Source organism: Vitis vinifera, chromosome 16 (genome assembly GCF_030704535.1).
Source record: "Vitis vinifera cultivar Pinot Noir 40024 chromosome 16, ASM3070453v1".
Lineage (NCBI taxonomy): Eukaryota > Viridiplantae > Streptophyta > Magnoliopsida > Vitales > Vitaceae > Vitis > Vitis vinifera.
The window spans coordinates 5,425,444-5,445,254 of NC_081820.1; the positions used below are offsets into that span (position 1 = coordinate 5,425,444).

At 35.8% G+C, this 19,811-nt stretch overlaps 1 protein-coding gene across 12 annotated transcripts; it reads right to left on the bottom strand.

The window, feature by feature from the left end:
- Positions 1-349: 349 nt before the first annotated feature.
- Positions 350-19,760, bottom strand: LOC100251052 (kinetochore protein NDC80 homolog). Of its 12 annotated transcripts, XR_002032211.2 has the most exons (11): positions 18,510-19,725; positions 16,984-17,230; positions 13,446-13,592; positions 12,187-12,396; positions 10,991-11,140; positions 10,819-10,860; positions 4,186-4,275; positions 3,942-4,004; positions 1,623-3,096; positions 1,479-1,534; positions 350-1,320 (listed from the first exon to the last, which is right to left on the bottom strand). XR_002032211.2 is itself a non-coding variant. In XM_002279626.5 (4 exons), the coding sequence occupies exons 1-4, from the start codon at positions 19,598-19,600 to the stop codon at positions 12,981-12,983; spliced, it is 1,716 nt and encodes a 571-aa protein (XP_002279662.1). In that variant the 5' UTR covers positions 19,601-19,760; the 3' UTR covers positions 12,740-12,980. The 12 variants fall into 12 exon arrangements, 1 of the variants encoding a protein (XP_002279662.1); XR_002032208.2 differs by having other exon boundaries at positions 1,623-4,004; XR_002032209.2 differs by having other exon boundaries at positions 1,623-4,086.
- Between the last annotated feature and the right edge of the window lie 51 nt (positions 19,761-19,811).

Here is a 19,811-nt window from a genome sequence, read left to right on the forward strand (position 1 = left end):
AAGAGCCCGTATCTTCAATATCACTTCCTCTTTTTTATTCGATTTTGATTCCTAACATTGTTTTTTGATTCGACTTTGAAAGGTGGTTAAGGACAAGTGCATCTCATTGTAGGGAATATACTCCATCAAAAACATGTTTTTTCCTATTAAGAGTTAAGACTTCGGACAAACACAAGATTATGAAAACAACGTCCAATATGCGGTCTCCCAATACTGTTTTACAGATATTTGCAGGCTCCCAATACCTACAAATTCCCATTCAACCTTCAAATCCAACAGCTATTTGCTCCATTGACAACCCTAGGCTCATCTTTATACCATTCTCAACCCAAACCACACTGTTACCATAGGGCAAGTTGCTAATACTAAATATTTAAGATAAGTAAACATACCATTGCCCTGAAGCCATGTTTGGTATATGGGAATGAGGAATGAAAATAAAAACTTTGTTTTCATTCCTATATCTTCTTGAATAGAAATAGATTTGGTGATTCCAATTCTTATGTTTGGATGCATATAAGAATGTAATGTTGGAATGATTATTTGTTTCCATTGAAGTTTATACATACCGGCTCCAATTCGGGATATGGATGTTGCCGAGGCTCCATGTATCAGCTGCAAACCCATAACCATCGTTCTCTCGTTTGTCCTCATTAATGACCTACAGTGGCACAAATTATTTGTAAAATCAACACTTACAAGAAACTGTAATGCTTGGAGCATCCTGTGCCACATAAAAAAATTTTCAAATATGGTTAACACAAATACTTATAACATGTTTTGGACATGATTTAGAACAGGGATTTAAGAGTTCTACTCCCAACTGGTGCAGGATTTATAAATAAACACAGTTGTAAGACTAGGGTGTTTGAGCATGATTTGAAACTAAAAACTGATTCAAATCCACAGATCTGGGCGGTTGCAAAACCACAATACATTCTCAGGGGCAAAGAGTCAGAAATTTATTTCAGAAGGGCAATATCGAGCTAAAATTTAGATTGCTGGTGACCATATTTTGTTGATGCTTGATGCTTAAATTCTCAGATTTGAATGGAAAATCCTCATCAATTGAGCATTCAGTGGTTCCATGCATCTATTAGTGTCAGTATATTGGCAGTTGTACAGAAAGATACTAATGACTGATGCTAAATCAAAATGCATTGGTAAGACTAAATGCCTTGTAGGATAAAATCTTAGAAAGAGCAACAGTTCGGAAAACAACTTATCAATTTGTTAGTTGGCATAGCTCCAGTCCAATAGTCGGGGCTATTCAATAACCCAATTCAATCATGTGATTTCCTTTTCTGACGCAACCACCTGCTGAAAGACAAGGGTTTCAGAGCCTACATTTTAAGCATGCTTCTTCATGGTATAAGAAGATTCTACTGAGTACAGTTCCATAAAATATAGTTCTCAATTCAAAACCAAACATGATTTGTTAGTTTAAGAAATGAAGGAATGAAAGAGAGGAAGCATACCTCAGGGGCCATCCAGAATGCAGTCCCTTTAAAAGATTGTCTTTCAATTTGCAAAGCTGAAAAGATATACAACCAGAAATATAATATTTAGAAGTCTAGCATTTTGAAACAATAGAGAGATAACTCTAGTAAAAAGAAACTAACCTTTGCCAATCCAAAATCCACAAGTTTCACGGTTCCATTTACATCCACCAGATATCCCTCAAAGATGATACAGAACCAATTAGTATTACAACATAAACAATTTATGTGTAAGTAAATGTACAGCATTGTGGCTTCAACTGTCATTCCAAATGTCTAATTTCCTGAAGTAACCTCAATTGATTCCCAATGTCCACCCATCTCTTCTTAACAATGCAATTATTGGCCTTTGTTGCGCATGACCAAATCAATAAGCCTAATTTCCCTTATGACCTACTGGTGGCACTTCTGAGTCCCATGATCACATCCCTCCATGGTTCTAGCCTTGCTAGTTATCTCAATCACATGAGAGAGAGAGAGAGAGAGAGTTTGTAGCATTGTAAATGGCTTTTGCATTAGGATTCTTTCAATTTTCAGGTTTCCATTCTGTAATCATGACCCAAAAACTCTCTTGAAGAGACACTCAAATCAAGTGAATCAGAGAGATAGAGAGAGTTTGAATCATTATTATGTATTTTTTCTTATATGTTGCTTTTAAAGAAAATTTTGACTTACAAATTAAAAAAAAAAAGAGGATATTATAGCAAGATCAAGCACTGAGGCAGAATATACAAAGTGATATATAATACAGCTAATTGCATGAAGTCAAATGGAAATGGAGTTCTTTATAGTTGATGCAGATATGAGGTTGTTATTTGATAACTGGACCACACCTCATATTATAATTGACATGGAGTTTTATGAAAGGATTAAACTATTAAGATACACAATAATCTCAAAACAAACAACGTAAACCCCACATGTGAAGACACAATGTAAGGTACACAGAAAATTGGGGATATCTATATCTACACCAAGGCTTTGGGTAGGCTCATCTTAGTTATCAGATAATGACCATGTTTAACATCCATGCTCCTAACTCTTCTTTTTGTTTTTGGTTTTTCCATTTTTCTTTTCCTGGAAGAGGGCAGGTGGGAGTGTTGAACTTTTCACTTCACCAAGCAGTCTGTAATCACAGAATTCAGTAAGTGGGCTAACTGGTGCAATCCAAATAATATTGAATGTTTCAAGAAGATAAAAACAAAAATAAATTAATAAAATAAAAACTGAAGAACTTTCTCAGCAGAGTGAACCAATTTTCCCTGAGTAAGAAGGCCATTTAGTTTATGCATATGCAATTCTCTTGGTAGCAAAGGCAGATAATTGAAATAATCAGCACATGTTTCAAGCAGTAATGGCATGTCGATAGAGCAAGGTATAAACAAATAAAGCACAAGCAATATAACCAAAAAATGTAGTAGTAAGATCATTTGAATCACCTGTGAACTACATTATGCTCATGTAGATATTTCAAACCTTTCACAATCTGCCTGGTGTATTTAGAGGCTTGGGAGTCTGACAGTTTATGCTCTTGATAGAGATTTAAAAGTGAACCTTCAGTTGCAAGCTCAAGAAAGATATAAAGTTTGGTCTTGTCCTGGAATGGCAAGACATTTTGTGAGTAAGCAAGAAAAAAAATGACATGAACTCCAATCCTCTTGATGCAGTACCAGAACCAGATCATAAAGGAACAGACAACAACAAAAACATGAAAAATACTAATTCACCCCAAAGAACAGAAAAATGTAACTACTGAGTATTTAGACTGTCAATTAGACAGCCTGCAAGGGAAATAAAAGATGCCTATGATGCATGAATGTTTAGAAACATGCATTCAGAAGCAGACCTACAAGACAAGAACATAGCTTGAAACAACAATAAGGCCAAATACCATGATAAAATAGCTGATACGATAAGTAGATGAGAGATTAAAAAATGATTCTTTAGAGGAAAAAGTGAACTTGAAAAATAACAGATGGGAAGCTCAAGAGACCCCCTCATGAATTTTAGTCCAAGGTTTAGTTCTCATCAAGCAGCTAAAACAGAACATGTCACTTTAAGAGTCATCCAGTCAGGGCAATCCTTCTATAGCCTCTGAAATAAAATTTTGTGATTAAGTACTCTGAGGTACGAAGATGCCAGAGGACTCATGCAACAACTCTACAAGACCCAGATAAAGTTCCTAAATTTGTGTCTTGCTTGCAGCAATATGTAGGTTTTTTATTTTTTTATTTTATTTTATTTTATATATATATAGACAAATTCTCCCCTTTATTCAGGTATGAAATTGACAGGATTTCATGAATAAACACAAAATAAAAGAGAAAAAAAAAAATCTAAGATTGCCACAGTTGACAAAATGCAAAATTGCAAATGGTAGCCCTAATTCCAAGAATGGTACATAACATGAACCCAATCCAACAAGAAAGAATTGAAAAATACCTTGAACGAGCCATAATACTGAACTATGTGCTTATGTTGGAACTGACTCAAAAGAGAGATCTCCTGAACCATTATAAAAGAAATTAGGAAAGAACCCTCTAGTATGCAGCCTGGATCAATATGAAATTGCTTTTGACTGCATAATCTGAGTATGCAATTACTTAGAGGTTAATCAAGATGTATGGAAAACAGATTTAAGGAAGAATTGAACTAATACACAATCAGCACATTTCATCCTTCTAACCTGTTGAAGTTGATCAATGCTTTGCTGCCCGGCCCAGCCCGTCCTTGATCAGTCAACAAAACCTCCTTCACAGCAAAAAAGCGTCCATCACTGCAAGAAAAAGACAAAAAAAGAAAAAAAAAAAAAAAAGTTACTTGATGAAAAGGGTCCCATCTTTTAAATCTAACCCATCACTTTTTTTTTCCCTAAGAAATTTGAGGTTGAGAAGTTTGATGGAAGAAACGATTTTAGTTTGTGGCATGTCAAGATGCGCGTCTTATTGGTTCAACAGGGGTTGTCCAAAGCATTGAAGGGTAGAGAGGCTCTACCAACAACAATGTCTGATGAAGAGACGGATGAACTTATGGAGAAAGCACATAGTGTTATTCTATTGTGCTTGGGTAATGAGGTGCTTTGTGAGGTTGCAAAAAAAGATACGACTGCCAAGTTATGGTTGAAGTTGGAAAGTTTGTACATGACGAAGTCTCTTACAAATCGCTTGTATTTAAAGAAGCGATTGTATACTCTCCAGATGAAAGAAGGTACATCCATTAAAGACACCTTGATGAATTTAATAAAACTATCATGGATTTGAGGAATATTGACGTTAGAATTGATGATAAAGACCAAGCCATAATTTTGATGTGTTCCCTACCAAAATCTTATGAGCACTTTGTAGATACTATGATGAATGGTAGAGATAATCTCACCATAGAGGATGTTAGAGTAGCCTTGAACTCTAGGGAGTTGAAGAAGAGGGTGTCTGAAAGTAGAGAAGATGACTCGGATGAAGGTTTGGTGGCTAGAGGGAGAACATGAAAGAAAAATAATGGTAGAAAAGGTCAATCTAGATCAAAGTCCATGGGAAACAACAAATGTTTCAAGTGCAAGAAAGAAGGGCACTATGTGAAAAATTGTCCAGATTGTAAATGAAAAAAAAATGAGAAAACTTCTAATTTTGGTGATGCAGCAGTTGTAGAAGAAAATTCAGATACTGCAGATGTTCTTTCAGTCACTGTTACAAACTCAAGTGATGAGTGGATTCTTGATTCAAGGTGTTCCTATCATATGTCTCCCAACAGGGATTGGTTCAGTATCTACCAACCCATAAACGGGGTGGGAAGGTTCTCATGGGAAACAATGTGGCCTATAAGGTTGTTGGGATAGGCACAATTTGAATTAAGATGCATGATGACATTATAAGGACATTAACTGATCTAAGGCATGTTCCAAAATTAAAGAAAATTTTGATTTCTTTAGGGACACTTGACTCAAACAAATGCACATATAAAGCTGGAGGTGGAGTTCTGAGGATTTCAAAGGGTGCTCTTGTTGTGATGAAAGGAAAGAAAATTAATGGTCTCTATACATTACAGGGTAGCACAATTATAGGTGCAATTGTAGTTTCAACCTCAGAATCAATTATAGAGACTACTAGATTGTGGCATATGTGACTTGGGCATATGAGTGAGAAAGGGTTAACAATTTTGAGCAAACGAGGTTTGCTTGATGGACAAAAAACGGGAGAATTGAATTTTTGTGAGCATTGTGTATTCGGGAAACAATGCAGGGTGAAATTCAGTGCAGGTGTTCATAGAACTAAAGGTACTTTGGATTATATCCATTTGGATCTTTAAGGCCCTTCTCAAGTTGTATCACATGGTGGTGGAAGACATATGTTGACCTTTATTGATGATTACGCTAGAAAGGTTTGGGTATATATCTTAAAACATAAGAATGATGTCTTTGGAAAGTTCAAGCAATGAAAAGACATGATCGAGAAACAGACTAGGAAACAGATCAAGCGCTTGAGAACCAACAATGGCATGGAATTTTGTGGGAAAAAGTTCAATGAGTTTTGCAAGAATGAAGGTATTTTGAGACAACGCACAATTAGGCATACTCCACAACAAAATGGTGTTGCAGAACGAATGAATAGAACTCTTTTAGAGAAAACACGATGCATGCTTTCGAATGTAGGGTTGTCAAAGGAATTTTGGGTTGAAGCGGCAAATTTAGCTTGTTATCTTATGAATAAATATTCTTCAATTCCTATTAATTGTAGGACTCTTGAAGAGGTATGGTCTGGTTAACCTTCTAATTATGCTAATTTAAGAATTTTTTGTTGTCCTGCTTATGCTCACGTGAGTGAAGGTAAGTTGGAACCAAGGGCAAGGAAGTGCATATTCTTAGGATATGCCGATGGAGTGAAATGGTACAGGTTATGGTGCCCAGATTCAAAATTTTCAAAATTTCTTATTATTAAGATATAACTTTTAATGAGTTTGCAATGTTAAGTCCTAGGAAGGAGCAACTTCATACAGAAAACGACCCCCGTATGAGAGAAAAGGTGGAGTTTGTGACTAAAGCTTCAGAAACCACAGAAAAAGCAATTTCAATAAAGCCAAAGGAAGAAGAAGTGCAACTTCTTGATGATAAAGAAAGTGCACCACAAGAGCAACAATATTGTTTGGTTAGAGATAGAATAAGGAGGCAGATTAAACCATCACAAAGGTATGCTTATGCAGATTTGGTTGCTTATGCACTTAGTGTGGCAGAAAGCATTGAAAATGAGGAACCTCAAACTTATCATGAAGCCATCACTGGTAGAGAGTCTACATAGTGGATTGTTGCAATGAATGAAGAGATTGAATCTCTTCAAAAGAACCACACTTGGAAACTAGTTGAGAAACCTAAAAATCAAAAGATTGTTGGTTGCAAATGACTCTTCAAAAGAAATGAAGGAATTCCAGGAGTGGAGGATGCTAGGTTCAAAACACGCTTGGTGGCAAAGGGTTACACACAAAAGGAGGGTGTGGACTTCAATGAAGTGTTTTCTCCGGTTGTGAAACATAGCTCAATCAGGGTGTTACTTGTTATGGTTGCTTTATTTGATTTAGAGTTAAAGCAACTTGATGTCAAGACTACTTTTCTACATGGTGAGTTGGAAGAACAAATTTATATGCATTAACCCAAGGGATTCATTATTTCAAGAAAGGAATACCATGTTTGTTTATTGAAGAAATCTCTTCATGGTTTGAAGCAATCTCCTAGGCAATGATATAAAAGCTTTGATACTTTTATGATTGGTAATAGTTACCATAGAGTATGATAATTGTGTTTGTCATAAGGAATTGTTTGATGGTTCTTTCATTTATTTATTATTATATATTGATGACATGTTAATTGCCTGCAAGAATATGTCTGAGATCAACATGTTGAAAACTCAACTTCAAGGAGAGTTTGAAATGAAAGACCTTGGAGCTGTGAAGAAAATATTGGGTATGGAGACTCACAAAGACCGAAAAGTATGGAAATTGTACTTATCATGGAAAAAGTACATTGAGAAAGTGTTAGAACGCTTTGGAATGCAAGGGTCAAAACTAGTGAGTACTCCGTTGGCAGCTCACTTCAAACTTTCTAGTGCTTTATCACCATAGACTGAAGAATAGAGGGAGTACATGTCACATGTTCCTTATGCTAGTACAGTTGGGAGCATTATGTATGTCATGGTTTGCACTAGGCTAGAAAAATCACATGCAGTTAGTGTGGTGAGTAGATATATGGATCACCCTGAAAAGATTCATTGGCAAGCAGTGAAATGGATACTTCGACACTTGAGAGGAACATCACATGTTGGCTTAGTATATGATAAAAATTTTGACATCTCTAGGGGAATTGTTGGTTATGTTGATTTTGATTATGTTGGAGATTTGGATAGAAGAAGATCTTTAACAAGGTATGTATTTACTTTATGTGGTAATGTTATTAGTTGGAAAGCAACTTTGCAATCTACAATTGCTTTGTCAACTATTGAAGCAAAATGTATGATAGTCACAGAAGCAGTGAAAGCAGTTATTTGGCTTAAGGGTTTGGTTAGCCGATTTAGGCTTATAACAGGAGTTGACTGTTGTGTATTGTGATAGCCAAAGTGCCATACATTTGACTAAAAATCAGATGTTCCATGAGGGGACCAAATATATTAATGTCAAAATACATTTTATTAGGGATGTGATTGCACAGGGTGCTATTGTACTAAAAAAAAATCCCTACAACAATCCCGTAGATATGATGACTAAGTTTGTTCCTATGATTAAGTTCAAGCATTGCTTGGACTTAATTGGTGTTAGCAATATCTAAAGGCCCCTATGGGGTATGAGAGTGAAATAACCGGGAAGACTTTTGAGTTTGTTTGAATCTTGGAAATTTGAGTCAAGGTGGAGATTGTTGGAAAGTGTCTCAAATTGTATTTTGAGTCAATTTGGAAAAGTTATTGATAGTTTCCTAATACAAGATATTCTTGAAAGTGGGTTTCCTATTATTATAGGAAATATCTTATTATGAGATCTTCTTTTTTAGGAAAAGGTATCTTTGACAATTATACACTTTGTTACCTATAGAGAAACTTCCTTTGTAATTAGGAAAAAATATATGAAGAGATTTTGACCAAAATAGTAAGTCTTTTTTTGGGTATAAATTAGGGCTTTGGGATTTAAGAGGTTCGAGAGTTGTAATCTTGTTTAACAATAGTGAAAGTTCTTCTTCTTCTTCGCTCGTGGATGTAGGCTTAAGGTTGAACCACGTAAATCGTTGTGTTTTGATTTTCGTTTTTTCTTATTCTTTTCTCCCTATTATTATTCTTTGTTGTGATCAGTCACAACATATGTACATACATGAACAAAATGGGATCAAAATAATATTATTATAAACAATATTTTTGCTTTCTAAATGACCTTTGACTTAATAAGAAATAATAAAGATCTCAAACCTCAAAATGAAAGAATACGACACATAAATGATTGCCTAAAATGGAAAGAACTAATGCAAGTAGGATTAAATTCATTGAGTCCAAATGCTTAAAGATGTAAAACCCATTGGGTATAAATGGGTATTTAATGAGAAAAATAAGATTGTAAGATATATAGTGTGATGAGTAGTACAATGTTTCTTGTTGAGATCTAGTATTAACTACGAGGAAATACACTCTCCCGTCATGGATGCAATCACATTTTACTTTCTAATTAATTTAATAGTCTTAGAAGGACTATATATTCATCTCATGAGTGTTGTTACGACATATTTATATGGATTCATATATAATGATATATATACATGAAAATCTTTGAAGGACTCAAACTGTTTGAAACAAATATTACAAAGTCTCCTTTATTCAATTAAGTTACAACAATCATTTTATGGCTTGAAGAGACTAAGACGCATGTGGCACAATCACCTTAGGAAATACCTATTAAAAAAAAGATATGTGAATAACCTTACATGTTTAAGTGTTTTTATTAAGAAATTAAAAAATGATTTATAATTATTATAGTGTATGTTAATAACTTAAATCTTGTTAGGATTACTGAAAAACTCAAAAGAACAATAAATCATTTGAAAAAGGAATTTGAGTGGTTGACTTCTAAGTCACCTTCTCATTCAAGTATATCACATTTGAACACTCATCCCAAATGCATCTTACTTAAAAACCTGTGTGAGTTATTTAGTAGGACTGGGACAATTTTGGAAGCTAAGGCGAAACCAATTTTGATAATAGAAAAAAAAAATCAAAATGTACCTTATTATAAGATTTGTTGAAAGGGGAGTTCTATAAACAAATGACATGGTCATATTAGTTCTAAAATCCTTGAGAAAAACAAATTGGACAATGGATTATGCATCGCACACTAGGTTAAGGAAGTGCAATATTAGGTTTTGCATTCATATATATATATAAGATTTAAATAGAATTTCTCATTGTCATGTTATTTTTGTAATATATAATAGGAACAAAGAATTCAATATTATGTTCTCTAGTCAAACAGTAAACAAGCTTTTATGAAAACTTATGGACCAATGATCCACCCAATTAATAGTTAAGAAGTGTGGTTCAAAATTGGAATAACACCATTGCCAGTTCTAGTATACAAAAATCAACCTAGAAAACTTAAGAGAGTGAGGAGAAGAAAGCTAGACAAGATAATGCCACCAAATCATTCATATAAATTAAAAGGGTTTCATATAGTTATCGGGTATACAAAATGTGACCAAAAAGGCCACAACTTGAGATCATGTTCTAGATTAAGACAACAATAAGAAAGAGAAAATAACTCACATAGCATGGGATGCCCACCAAACTCATAATAATAAGACAACCATGTAATTATACACTTTTTCGCTTTCTTTTTTTATTTTGTTTGCGCTTCTCCATTAGGAGTTTTATACAATGTTTAATATTCTTAAACTTTGCCTTATAATTAGCATGGAAGCCAAACTGATATTTTTTTTCTTTGCCCTTTATTAAAGATTTGTTTTTTCTTTGTTTCAAGAATTTTTTCAATCATTTAATTTTTAAAACATATGTTCTTTTTGTAGGGAACCCATATTACTCCTTTCCTAGGCCATGGATCATAAGGGTGCATGCAATCTATCCTAGGCTCCTCTAGATCTATCTCAGTGGAAATATACGATATCAAAAGCCAAAATGGATAGTAGATTAAGAGTTTCCATAAAGCGTAAAGAGTACAAAGCTTAGACGTGTGTGATTGTGAGAGGGATAAATTCAAAACACTGGATTAAAGCAGGAAGCTGATGGTGTTGAAGAAAGATCATAAAAACACAATAATGAAGCCGAATAAGACTAATGCAGAATCCTACCACTTGGGTTGGGTGTGAGTGCAAAGACTTGCATATGGTCCCCTACACATACACATATTACCATAGTTAGCTGGAGAACAAAACCTCTGTTTCGGTAATGCAGTAGTGTTTACATCTTCATGAAACAGCCATGAATAAGAAGCTACCCAGTTTTCATCACCCTAACACAAACCTCAACTCATGATGCTGCCAGTTCTGCCTTTTGGTCCTCCAAAAGCTTTAGCTCCTTTCACCAACCTTCCAGTTTCATCATCTTGTCCAATTGCTCTGGGTTCATTTCTTGTTGTGATGCTTTCTGCTGTTGGGCTTCTGTGAGCTGAATCTGCAGTTGTAAATATGCACCATAGCATGATTACTGACATTTAACTGAAACTAGATAGATAAAAAAATAAAAACATTCACTTTTCTTATTCCTTCTCGAATTACATTCTTAATTTCTTTAAAGAGGAAAGTCATGGATTAAGATGTAAACCTATTGCCTTACAGGAGTAGAAAGTAGTTGATCTAAGAATGACAATGAAATTGAGCATGTCGTCAACTGCTCCACCCATAATTACTCAAAAGGCCCAATTCTCTCACTCATGAAAACTAGGTAACCGTAGTAATTCTCTCCCAATGAAAGCTGGGTGACCAGATATATTCTCTCTATCCCTCTCTCTCAAACTAGCAATTACTATTGTGCCATTCAGCACAACAGCCAAGAGCCACATAAGAGATCCTTATCCAACAGATCTGAACCTTGAGTGAGTGAGTGAATCCCTCTCACTCTCAAACACCTAAGCAGAAGAGTCAAGACCTGCATAAGAGACAGTTTATACTGCAGGTCCATATTACAGTGGTCGTGATCAACTAAGGCTTCTTCCCACAGGTTTCGTTTGGAATTTGCATGCATCCCCATGTAGCATTTTTCATATTCACATCAGTCTTGAACAAGATCATTTCAACTCTAGAAAAAAATAAATCCGCTCCCTTGACATAACAAATAGAATCCCAGAAATTGAAATATTTAAAATCTCAGTAGCATTTTCTCACAAAAAATATTCCACTAGAGTATGTTCATTAGAAACTGCAGTGAACAATATTGACATCAAACCAAAAATTATTTTTTCTTTTTTTTTTCTTTTAAATAATAAGAACAGACGAAAGGGCTCAGTTAGAACTAAATAATAGAAAGGATCCAGTAATGGACCTTAAGCGATTGGGTTATAAAACTTTGTTGAGTTAAACATTTTCAATAATGATTGAAAAAAAAAAAAGAACAGAGCTATATGTTCCTTAGAGAACAAGATCAGTTTGTTGAAGATAATATAATGTTTAAAAATCAGTGATTACCATTCCTAGGGAACACAGGAGCATAAGAATTCATACCTTCTTTTTTAATGCTCGGATTCTTTTATCAATATCAGGAGCAGCTCCCCCTGGATTTAGACACTCTATTGACTCTGAAGGAGGAGTAACTGTTAGCTCATTCATCTGAGATGCCACTGACTCGACAAATTCTGATCCATGATTCACATCTTCAGCAGAAAGCACTCCATCTACCATTTGCTCCAAGTTCTTACCCTTATCAAGTGCAGTCTGCCACAAGTAATTTATTAAATTTACCTCCAATCAGAGAAAAGGAAAGAGAAATAGGCAAGCAAGCAGCAGCTTACTGTCAACTTCACAAACTTTATGAAATTTATTTGCCTGTTATTGATAATATAGGTGAAAACTAGAAATATGAAAAAGAGTACTCTATTCCCAGTAATTGTGAGGCCTGTTGCAAACAATATCCATCTCCCTACTTGATTTATAAACTTCATAAAACCTTTGATGAGCTGACATGTCAGCCATTTGATAAAATAAGTTCTACATCTTATGGAAGTTTTCCTTCAATGTATCAAAAATGTAGTGCACCAGAAACTGGGGACTGTTGGTATGACAATGATTTCCATCCAAGAAAATCAGATAACTTTGTTTACCATACAATTTCCATTCAACCTTCAGATCCATCCCATGCTCCATTGTCAACCCTAGGCTCATCTTTATGTTACCATAGGGCAAGTTGCTAATACCAAATATTTAAGATAAGTATACATACAATACAAATCAGTCCATTACCCTAAAAGCAAAGGAAAAAGAAAAAGAACTTGTGTCACAGAAAGGAATAATCTATTGGGTCAGTGGTTTGTATCCAAAGTGATACCAAACTGTGCTAACAAGGAGCCTTTGTAAGAATCTGATACAGCTCCTGCTGTTTCTGAAAGGTTGCACTTCATCTCTGAAATTTTTGATGCCATGTGCTCTTTGTATTTTGAAACTGAATCAACCAAAGCATAGAGTTCCCAAGCACACATCTGAATTTCTTCCTCATTTTGCTTGATTGCTTCCTGCAACTTCAATTTGGACGTCTTCATGACAACATCAAAGTCTAGTCAGAATCCCTTGAATTATAAAACCAGGTAGGAATTTTTCAGTGTTATTCACATTAATCAAGAACAATTATAAAGCCAGGTAGGAATTTTTAGCTCTGAAAAGGGAAACCAACCTACGTTAGAATAAGTTTCTTTCAGGTTTACGAGATCCACCCTGGCAATATTGATATCCTTAACATACTAGTTAAGAGAAGAAAAACAAAATTATACCTCCAGAACATCTGCCACTTCTCTTTCCACAATATCTACATTATGGGTTTCTATCTCAACATCCTCCACTAACTTCTTAGCTTCCGTTGCACATCTGGAGGTGTAGTTTTGCGATTCCTTCTTCAAAAAAATTAATTGAGCTTCCACCTGACAAATTGATCATTCATCCATGGTTAACCTCATACAACAATAGCCCAAAAAGTATTCATTCTGATTCCTTGTCAAAAATCAAACAGAAGATAAATATCCATGAACGAAAAACAATTAGATTAAACAATGTGTAACCCAACAATTTATGTTGCAAAATCAAGTTAAACATCAGATCCATCAGAAACAAAGAGTGATTCTGTGATGGATGATACTATTCAATAGCTTATTAATAAAATCACATTATTAGGAAGACACTACTCAATAGCTCTTGACACTAATAATGGAGTTCTTTAATAATGGAATAACCTTACATGGCATAGTTATGCAAGCATTGTTTAAGCTAATGTCAAATATAGTCAAAGCCTTAACAATAATTTCCAATCAACAAGTTGGAAAATTACTTGCTAAAAAATATACTTGGAAAAAGAATCAAATATAGTCAATCTTTTGTAGGGACTAATTATCATCCAAAAATAATTTTTCTTAAGTGTTTTATAGGCCATCAAAGCTACTTTGAAAATTTGGGGCCTGACAACCTATGTGCAATAACAATTGACGTCTCCAGCAGATTTTCTTTTTTTTTTATCCAAAACAAATCATTCATTGATATGAATTTTATTACAAACCAAGGATGAAAAACCCTTTCAAAATATAAAGGATGATTAAAAATTGAGGAAAAACCTAACAAGAGTAGCAAAATAGCTATACTAATCAAGGATGATACAAGAACTTGTACAAAATATAGAGACAATGTACACTTGAAGGGGGCAAAACATACCTTACAAAAGTGTCCATTTGCATGGCTCCACATTTAGCCAAACAATCTGCAACCTGATTCGCTAAATGAGGGGACCAATAGAAGGAACAACCCAAGCTACTAGCTAGATCCAGGGTTTTAGGGAGCCACATGTCATACATCCCAAGAGATGTGATGGGGGAAAGCCTTTCAAAGTATATTCAAAAAGGAAAGGAAGGCACAAATAAACTTTAAGTGGGATTAGTATTAGTTGGAATAAAAATAGAATTAGTATTTATTGGAATCAAATTAGGAATAGCTAAATAATTTATTGGAGAAATAGAGTCATAATAGGTTATATTAGAATCCTAGTAGGCTTTGGATTTTTTAGAGAAGCATGTAAATAAAGCTAATTGATGTAAATCAAAGTAATGGATTGATAATTAATAATATTACGTTTTCTTGCATACTTTGCAATTTTCAATGGTAAGACTCTTGATTTTCTTCCAGGTGAGACTCTTATAAGGCCTTAGTGAGACTCAAAAGTTTCTATCTCTTCTTCTTCGTATCTTCTTTCTCAATGTTTTTTTATTTTATTTTTCTTTACCATAAACTTTATCCCTTGTTCCTCTCCTTAAACCCTAAAAAATAAAAACCGTAACCCACTTATTTGATTGTAGGCAACCATCATAGGGTTGTCCTACATCAATATGTCCAACAATTTAATCATCCCTTTTAATCCAATTTGAAAATATCGCCTATTCTCAACTGAATTATATTAAAGCATATTCGGGTCACATGTTTGATTTCCAAAAGTGGACACAATTCTAGAATTATGCATTTGGAGTATATGTACATCTAGGGCATCCTGAAGATGTGTGCATTCTGAAAATGAACACGTATTCCTATTTCTTATTCTTTCTTCTTCTCCCTCTTCCCTATATTTGTTATTCATCATATCTTCACATCACCTCGGTACCATATCAAAACCATACAACAAGCTGGCCCTTGATCAGCATCCATCTGACCCTTATCAATGGACTTCAGAAACAATGGCATGCACCCCAGATAGATACTATTGGACATTTAACTTCCAAGTCCCCTGGACCAATCTGACATAACTATGGTAGCACACTTTTTGGGTCACACTTTGTATTAGTTCAAAGGAACATTACAACCTGAGCTGTCCATTGATGCCAAAAAGCTGTAATGTGGGTAATACATGCTCCGCTCATATACAATAATTGTTTTTAGCAACGGATACGAAATGGATGTCTATCTAGGGCATCCAAAAGCTAAGATTTCATCTACAACCAAAAGAGTACAACCCCTAAAGCTGAATGGATACAAAATGCCCATGATTGTCCCTTAATAATAACCCCCAACCCACAACCGGCTCAGATTTCCCAAAAAGCAACCTTCCCAGGAAGTGTTTCTAGGAGGAATAACAAACTTATATCTCAACTTATCCCCTTCATCACCCATTCACCCATTAGGCGGTTAGACCAGGCAGCTCTTGCTATCAAATTTTGAGTGACAACTGCTTGTGTAACTGACACATCATTTGCCCTTTGTACCAAATTTTAGATCGACCATTAGGTGGTACTATGCTCCTTTCCAATTATTTTCTCTCCCATATTTCATTTGAGTCATTCTGGAATTTAGCAGTATTCCATCCCCATGGAATTTCTAGGAACATTTTTCTGTCAAAATTTGAATACATCTAAATTATCACCTTTTTGAATTCTAAATGTAGTCTAATCAATTTAACCACAGTAATTGATTTTCCAAGAAATTTTCTTATTGTGCATTCAACTACTAACAATTCAAGAAATTTTTTTTTTTTTTTTTGGAGTGGTAAATCACAATTCAAAAAAACAAATTAAACGAAGGGGAAAGCAAGATTCCAAACAATTTTGTCTTTTAGATTGCAAAGAAAATACCAGAGAAGCTTACGGTAACAACTTTAGTTTTCCTAGAGTAGCATCCATGCAATATAATGACCATGCAATTGTATATGCTACTGCTGGTACTTTAGAAATGGTATTGCTAACAAGTTAGACCACTAGGTAAAGAAGACCTGCTTTGATTTGTTATATAGATAGATGGATAGATAGATACACAGAGAGAGAGAGAGACAGAGAGAGAGAGAGAGAGAGAGTTTGGCCTTTTCTAAGAGCAGCAAAAAGAGGTTGAGTTAATTTGTACTTCGGTTAATTGCATATTCAATAGGGGACCATTGGCTCCAACCATGTGCACGCTCCCTCCATCTGTATCCCTATGTATGTGTGTCTGAGAATTTTATGGGTTAGTCATTCTTTCCAAAATTTTATGTTATGCAGAGTTCTTCTTTCTTGTAACATGATCAATCTTGTTATTTGTACCAAAGATATTCAGGAATGTCTTTGAGAATTTTATGAGTAGAGGATTCATCATCCTCTCCAAAATTTTTGTCTCCTAGAGTTAATCTGGATCTAACATCACCAATACTTTTACCCTTCTTTAAAATTTTTAGGAAAACAAAGTGAAAATCCGGCTGCTCCTGTTGACACCCTAAAAGCATATAAAAAAAAGGCATAGTTTTCTATTCTTCATGAGAGGTATATAAATGCATAGCTGCTGAACAAGAAAAATGAGTTCTAATTCACTTACTTCATCACTACTGGATTGAAGTGCAGCAAGACGATTTCTTTTTGCTTCAATTTTAGCAGCATTTTCAACTGATTGTTGCTGAAGAGAAATCAACTCTTCCAACTTTGACATAGAGCTTTTATTTATGTCATCAGCAAAGGAGTCAAGTGCAGGCTTAAGCGTTGATTTGTAATCAATTCCCAAAACCTCAGCAGGTGAAGACCCTTTGGCATTCAACACATACTGCAAACCATTTCCTAACTTTAACCTGGAAACCATCCAAGAGAAAATACTTCAATCACACAATAGATTGTAGTTTAATAGGTTGAAAGAGTTGCATGAGGCGGCATGCTAATTTGTCAATTCAAAGATGCTCCTGAAAATTAAGTACTTAGTGTTGCCTCTTCATGACTATTAGTTTACTTCAAAAAGTTAAAGAGAACATGGTCCAAAGGGAAACAATAGGCTCCTAAGGCAGGGCTCAGGAAGCAAAGGGTTGGGTGGGTATGGGAAGGTTCCAAGTTGAAACTCATATACCGAGAGATAGAGAGAGAGAGAGAGAGGGGGGGAGGGAGAGGAGAGGGGAGGCTACCTCAAGAAAAGAGGTTGCCAAGGGCAACTGTATCACCTATCTCTGTCTAAATAAATGATTAGAAAACTTGTGAGGATGGAAGTGTTAAATGGAGATTTTTTTTTAAAAGCCAAATCGAGAATGAACATTAACAAACCTTAAAAACCTTTTTATTTTTCTTACTTTGACAAAGCTGTAATGCACCCCAAAGATAAATGCAGGTAAGGCAAATTACAACTCAGAAACTACCCATTGTTGGTTTTGAATCACAACCCAAGTAAACGAATGAAGTTTGAGTTGGCTACTTGGAAATAATGCATGTGACTCAAGAAGACATAAGCCATTGAATGGTTCAGCAACTATATTCACCTGGTCTGAATTTTTGTCTACTGAAATTTTATTTTTTTGTTAGGTAAATTTTTTTGTCCCTATTAGGATTTGAACCCGAACCTCCACAAACCCTCCCAACCCTTTACCTCTTGAGCCAGGCCTCAAGGGCGTGTTCACTGGAATAATTTAAGCAGAGAACAGCAGCTGGATCCTTCTTAGGAATCACCGACTAGTCATGCTATAACTACAGAGCCAGATCCTATGTTCTCACTGAAGTTATACTAAAATGTTGTATATGTTAATGTGTTTGCTAAGAACAGGAAAATATTTCATATCACCCATAAATGACAGACTAAGTCAAAACGAAAAAAAAAAAAAAAAAAAATCTTGTAATCTAATTCATGGAGGTAGATAACCTAATGTTGATAAGAATCACAGTAGACTTCAATGGAATAGAGAAAATCAATTCCAAGCAACACCAAACCTAAGAAAGAACACGATTCTACCATGTTCATTAATTATCAGAAAGCATACTGAAGATTGCTAGAAAGACTTTAGAGTATGCAACTTAAGAAATTAAGAAAATCCTAGTGGAGTGGATTATAGAGGTATGAAAGCCAAACAAAGAGGATAAGGAAAAGAAAACCTCCTGAGAGCTTGGTTGCATTCAATTGAAAGAGCTTCAAGCTCCTTAAACTTGTGCCCAATTGTCGTGTCAAGATCCCAAGACTTCTCCTCCCAACCATTCCTTGCAACCTCAGCCTCCGTGATATCTCTCTCAACTGCCTGCAACTCCCTCTTCATCCTCTCTGCATCTCTTGCATTAAACGTCTGCAACTCAACCCTCTTCTTCAGCTCTTCATTCTCCTCGCAAATTCTATTATTCTCCTCAACCTTCACCCCCAACTCCTTCTCCTTCTCCTCCAAAATCTTCTCCACTGATGCAATCCTTCCTGAAAATTCTGCAATTATTGCATGAAATTTCTTCACATCCTCCTCCAACACCCCCCTCTCCTTCTCCACAACCTCCTTAGCCGAAGGCCCCAACCTCAATTCCTCCAACCTCCCCTCCCTCTCTGCCACCTCCTTCTCCAATGCCTTCACACCTTCCGCCACTGCATCCCTCTCCCTTTCCAACTTCCCCATAAACTCCCTATCCACCGCCTCCATCCCATCATCATCCCCGCGAATATAATGCAAGTAACTATCCAATGCATACACAAAAGTATTGTCAAAACACTGCAAATTCGACACAAGATGGTCATTATACAATGCGATCTGGACCAACCAATGCATTACGCCTAAAAGGGAAGGCCAAGCATGTGGGGTTCCGGGGGCTTTGAGAGCGGACTTGTTGAGCTTGATCGGGCAATTGAGGTGCTTGAGGAGGATAGGAAGATCGTCTTCAAGTTTGGTTGTGGGGAAATCGAGTTGGGAGATGAGGAATTTTAGGGTTTCGGAAATGTCTTTGGCGGAGGGGAGAGGGGGTTTGAGGGAGAGAGGAGAGGAATGGGAGGCGAGAAAGGAGTTGATGGTGCGGATGGCGGAGAGTTGGTAGGACCGGTCGGTGAGGGCATCGCCGGCGGACGAGCGGCTGATTCCAAGGGAGGAAGGGCGGCTGCCAGCGAAACTAGCGTCAGAGTCGCGGCTGAGTTGGCGGTGGTGGTCGACGGAGGGAGGTGGTGGTGGCGGTGGGCGGAAAGAGTCCTTCGGACGGCGGCGGCCGGTGGCTTTCATCTCCGGCTACGTCTCTCTCTTCTGTTCCCGCCTATGTTGCTTATGACTTTGAATCCAATAAACTTTACTAAGAAATACAAAATCCACCTACAAGCTATAACAATAAAAATTAGGATCCAAAGGAAGCTTATGACTTTGAATGTTGCTTAAAAGATGAATTATACCAACGAGCAAAAGAGAACCACATTTTCTAATTAATTTTTAATATAAA

Bases quoted from the DNA above. Each gene is read 5' to 3' on its own strand.
- LOC100251052 (XM_002279626.5), bottom strand. From the start codon at position 19,600: ATGAAAGCCACCGGCCGCCGCCGTCCGAAGGACTCTTTCCGCCCACCG. The intron at 13,593-16,983 runs GTAAGTGAATTA...TCAATTTGTCAG, and splicing joins TTCAATCCAGTAGTGATGAA to GTGGAAGCTCAATTAATTTT. The intron at 13,212-13,445 runs GTATAATTTTGT...GTTGTCATGAAG, and splicing joins AAGTGGCAGATGTTCTGGAG to ACGTCCAAATTGAAGTTGCA.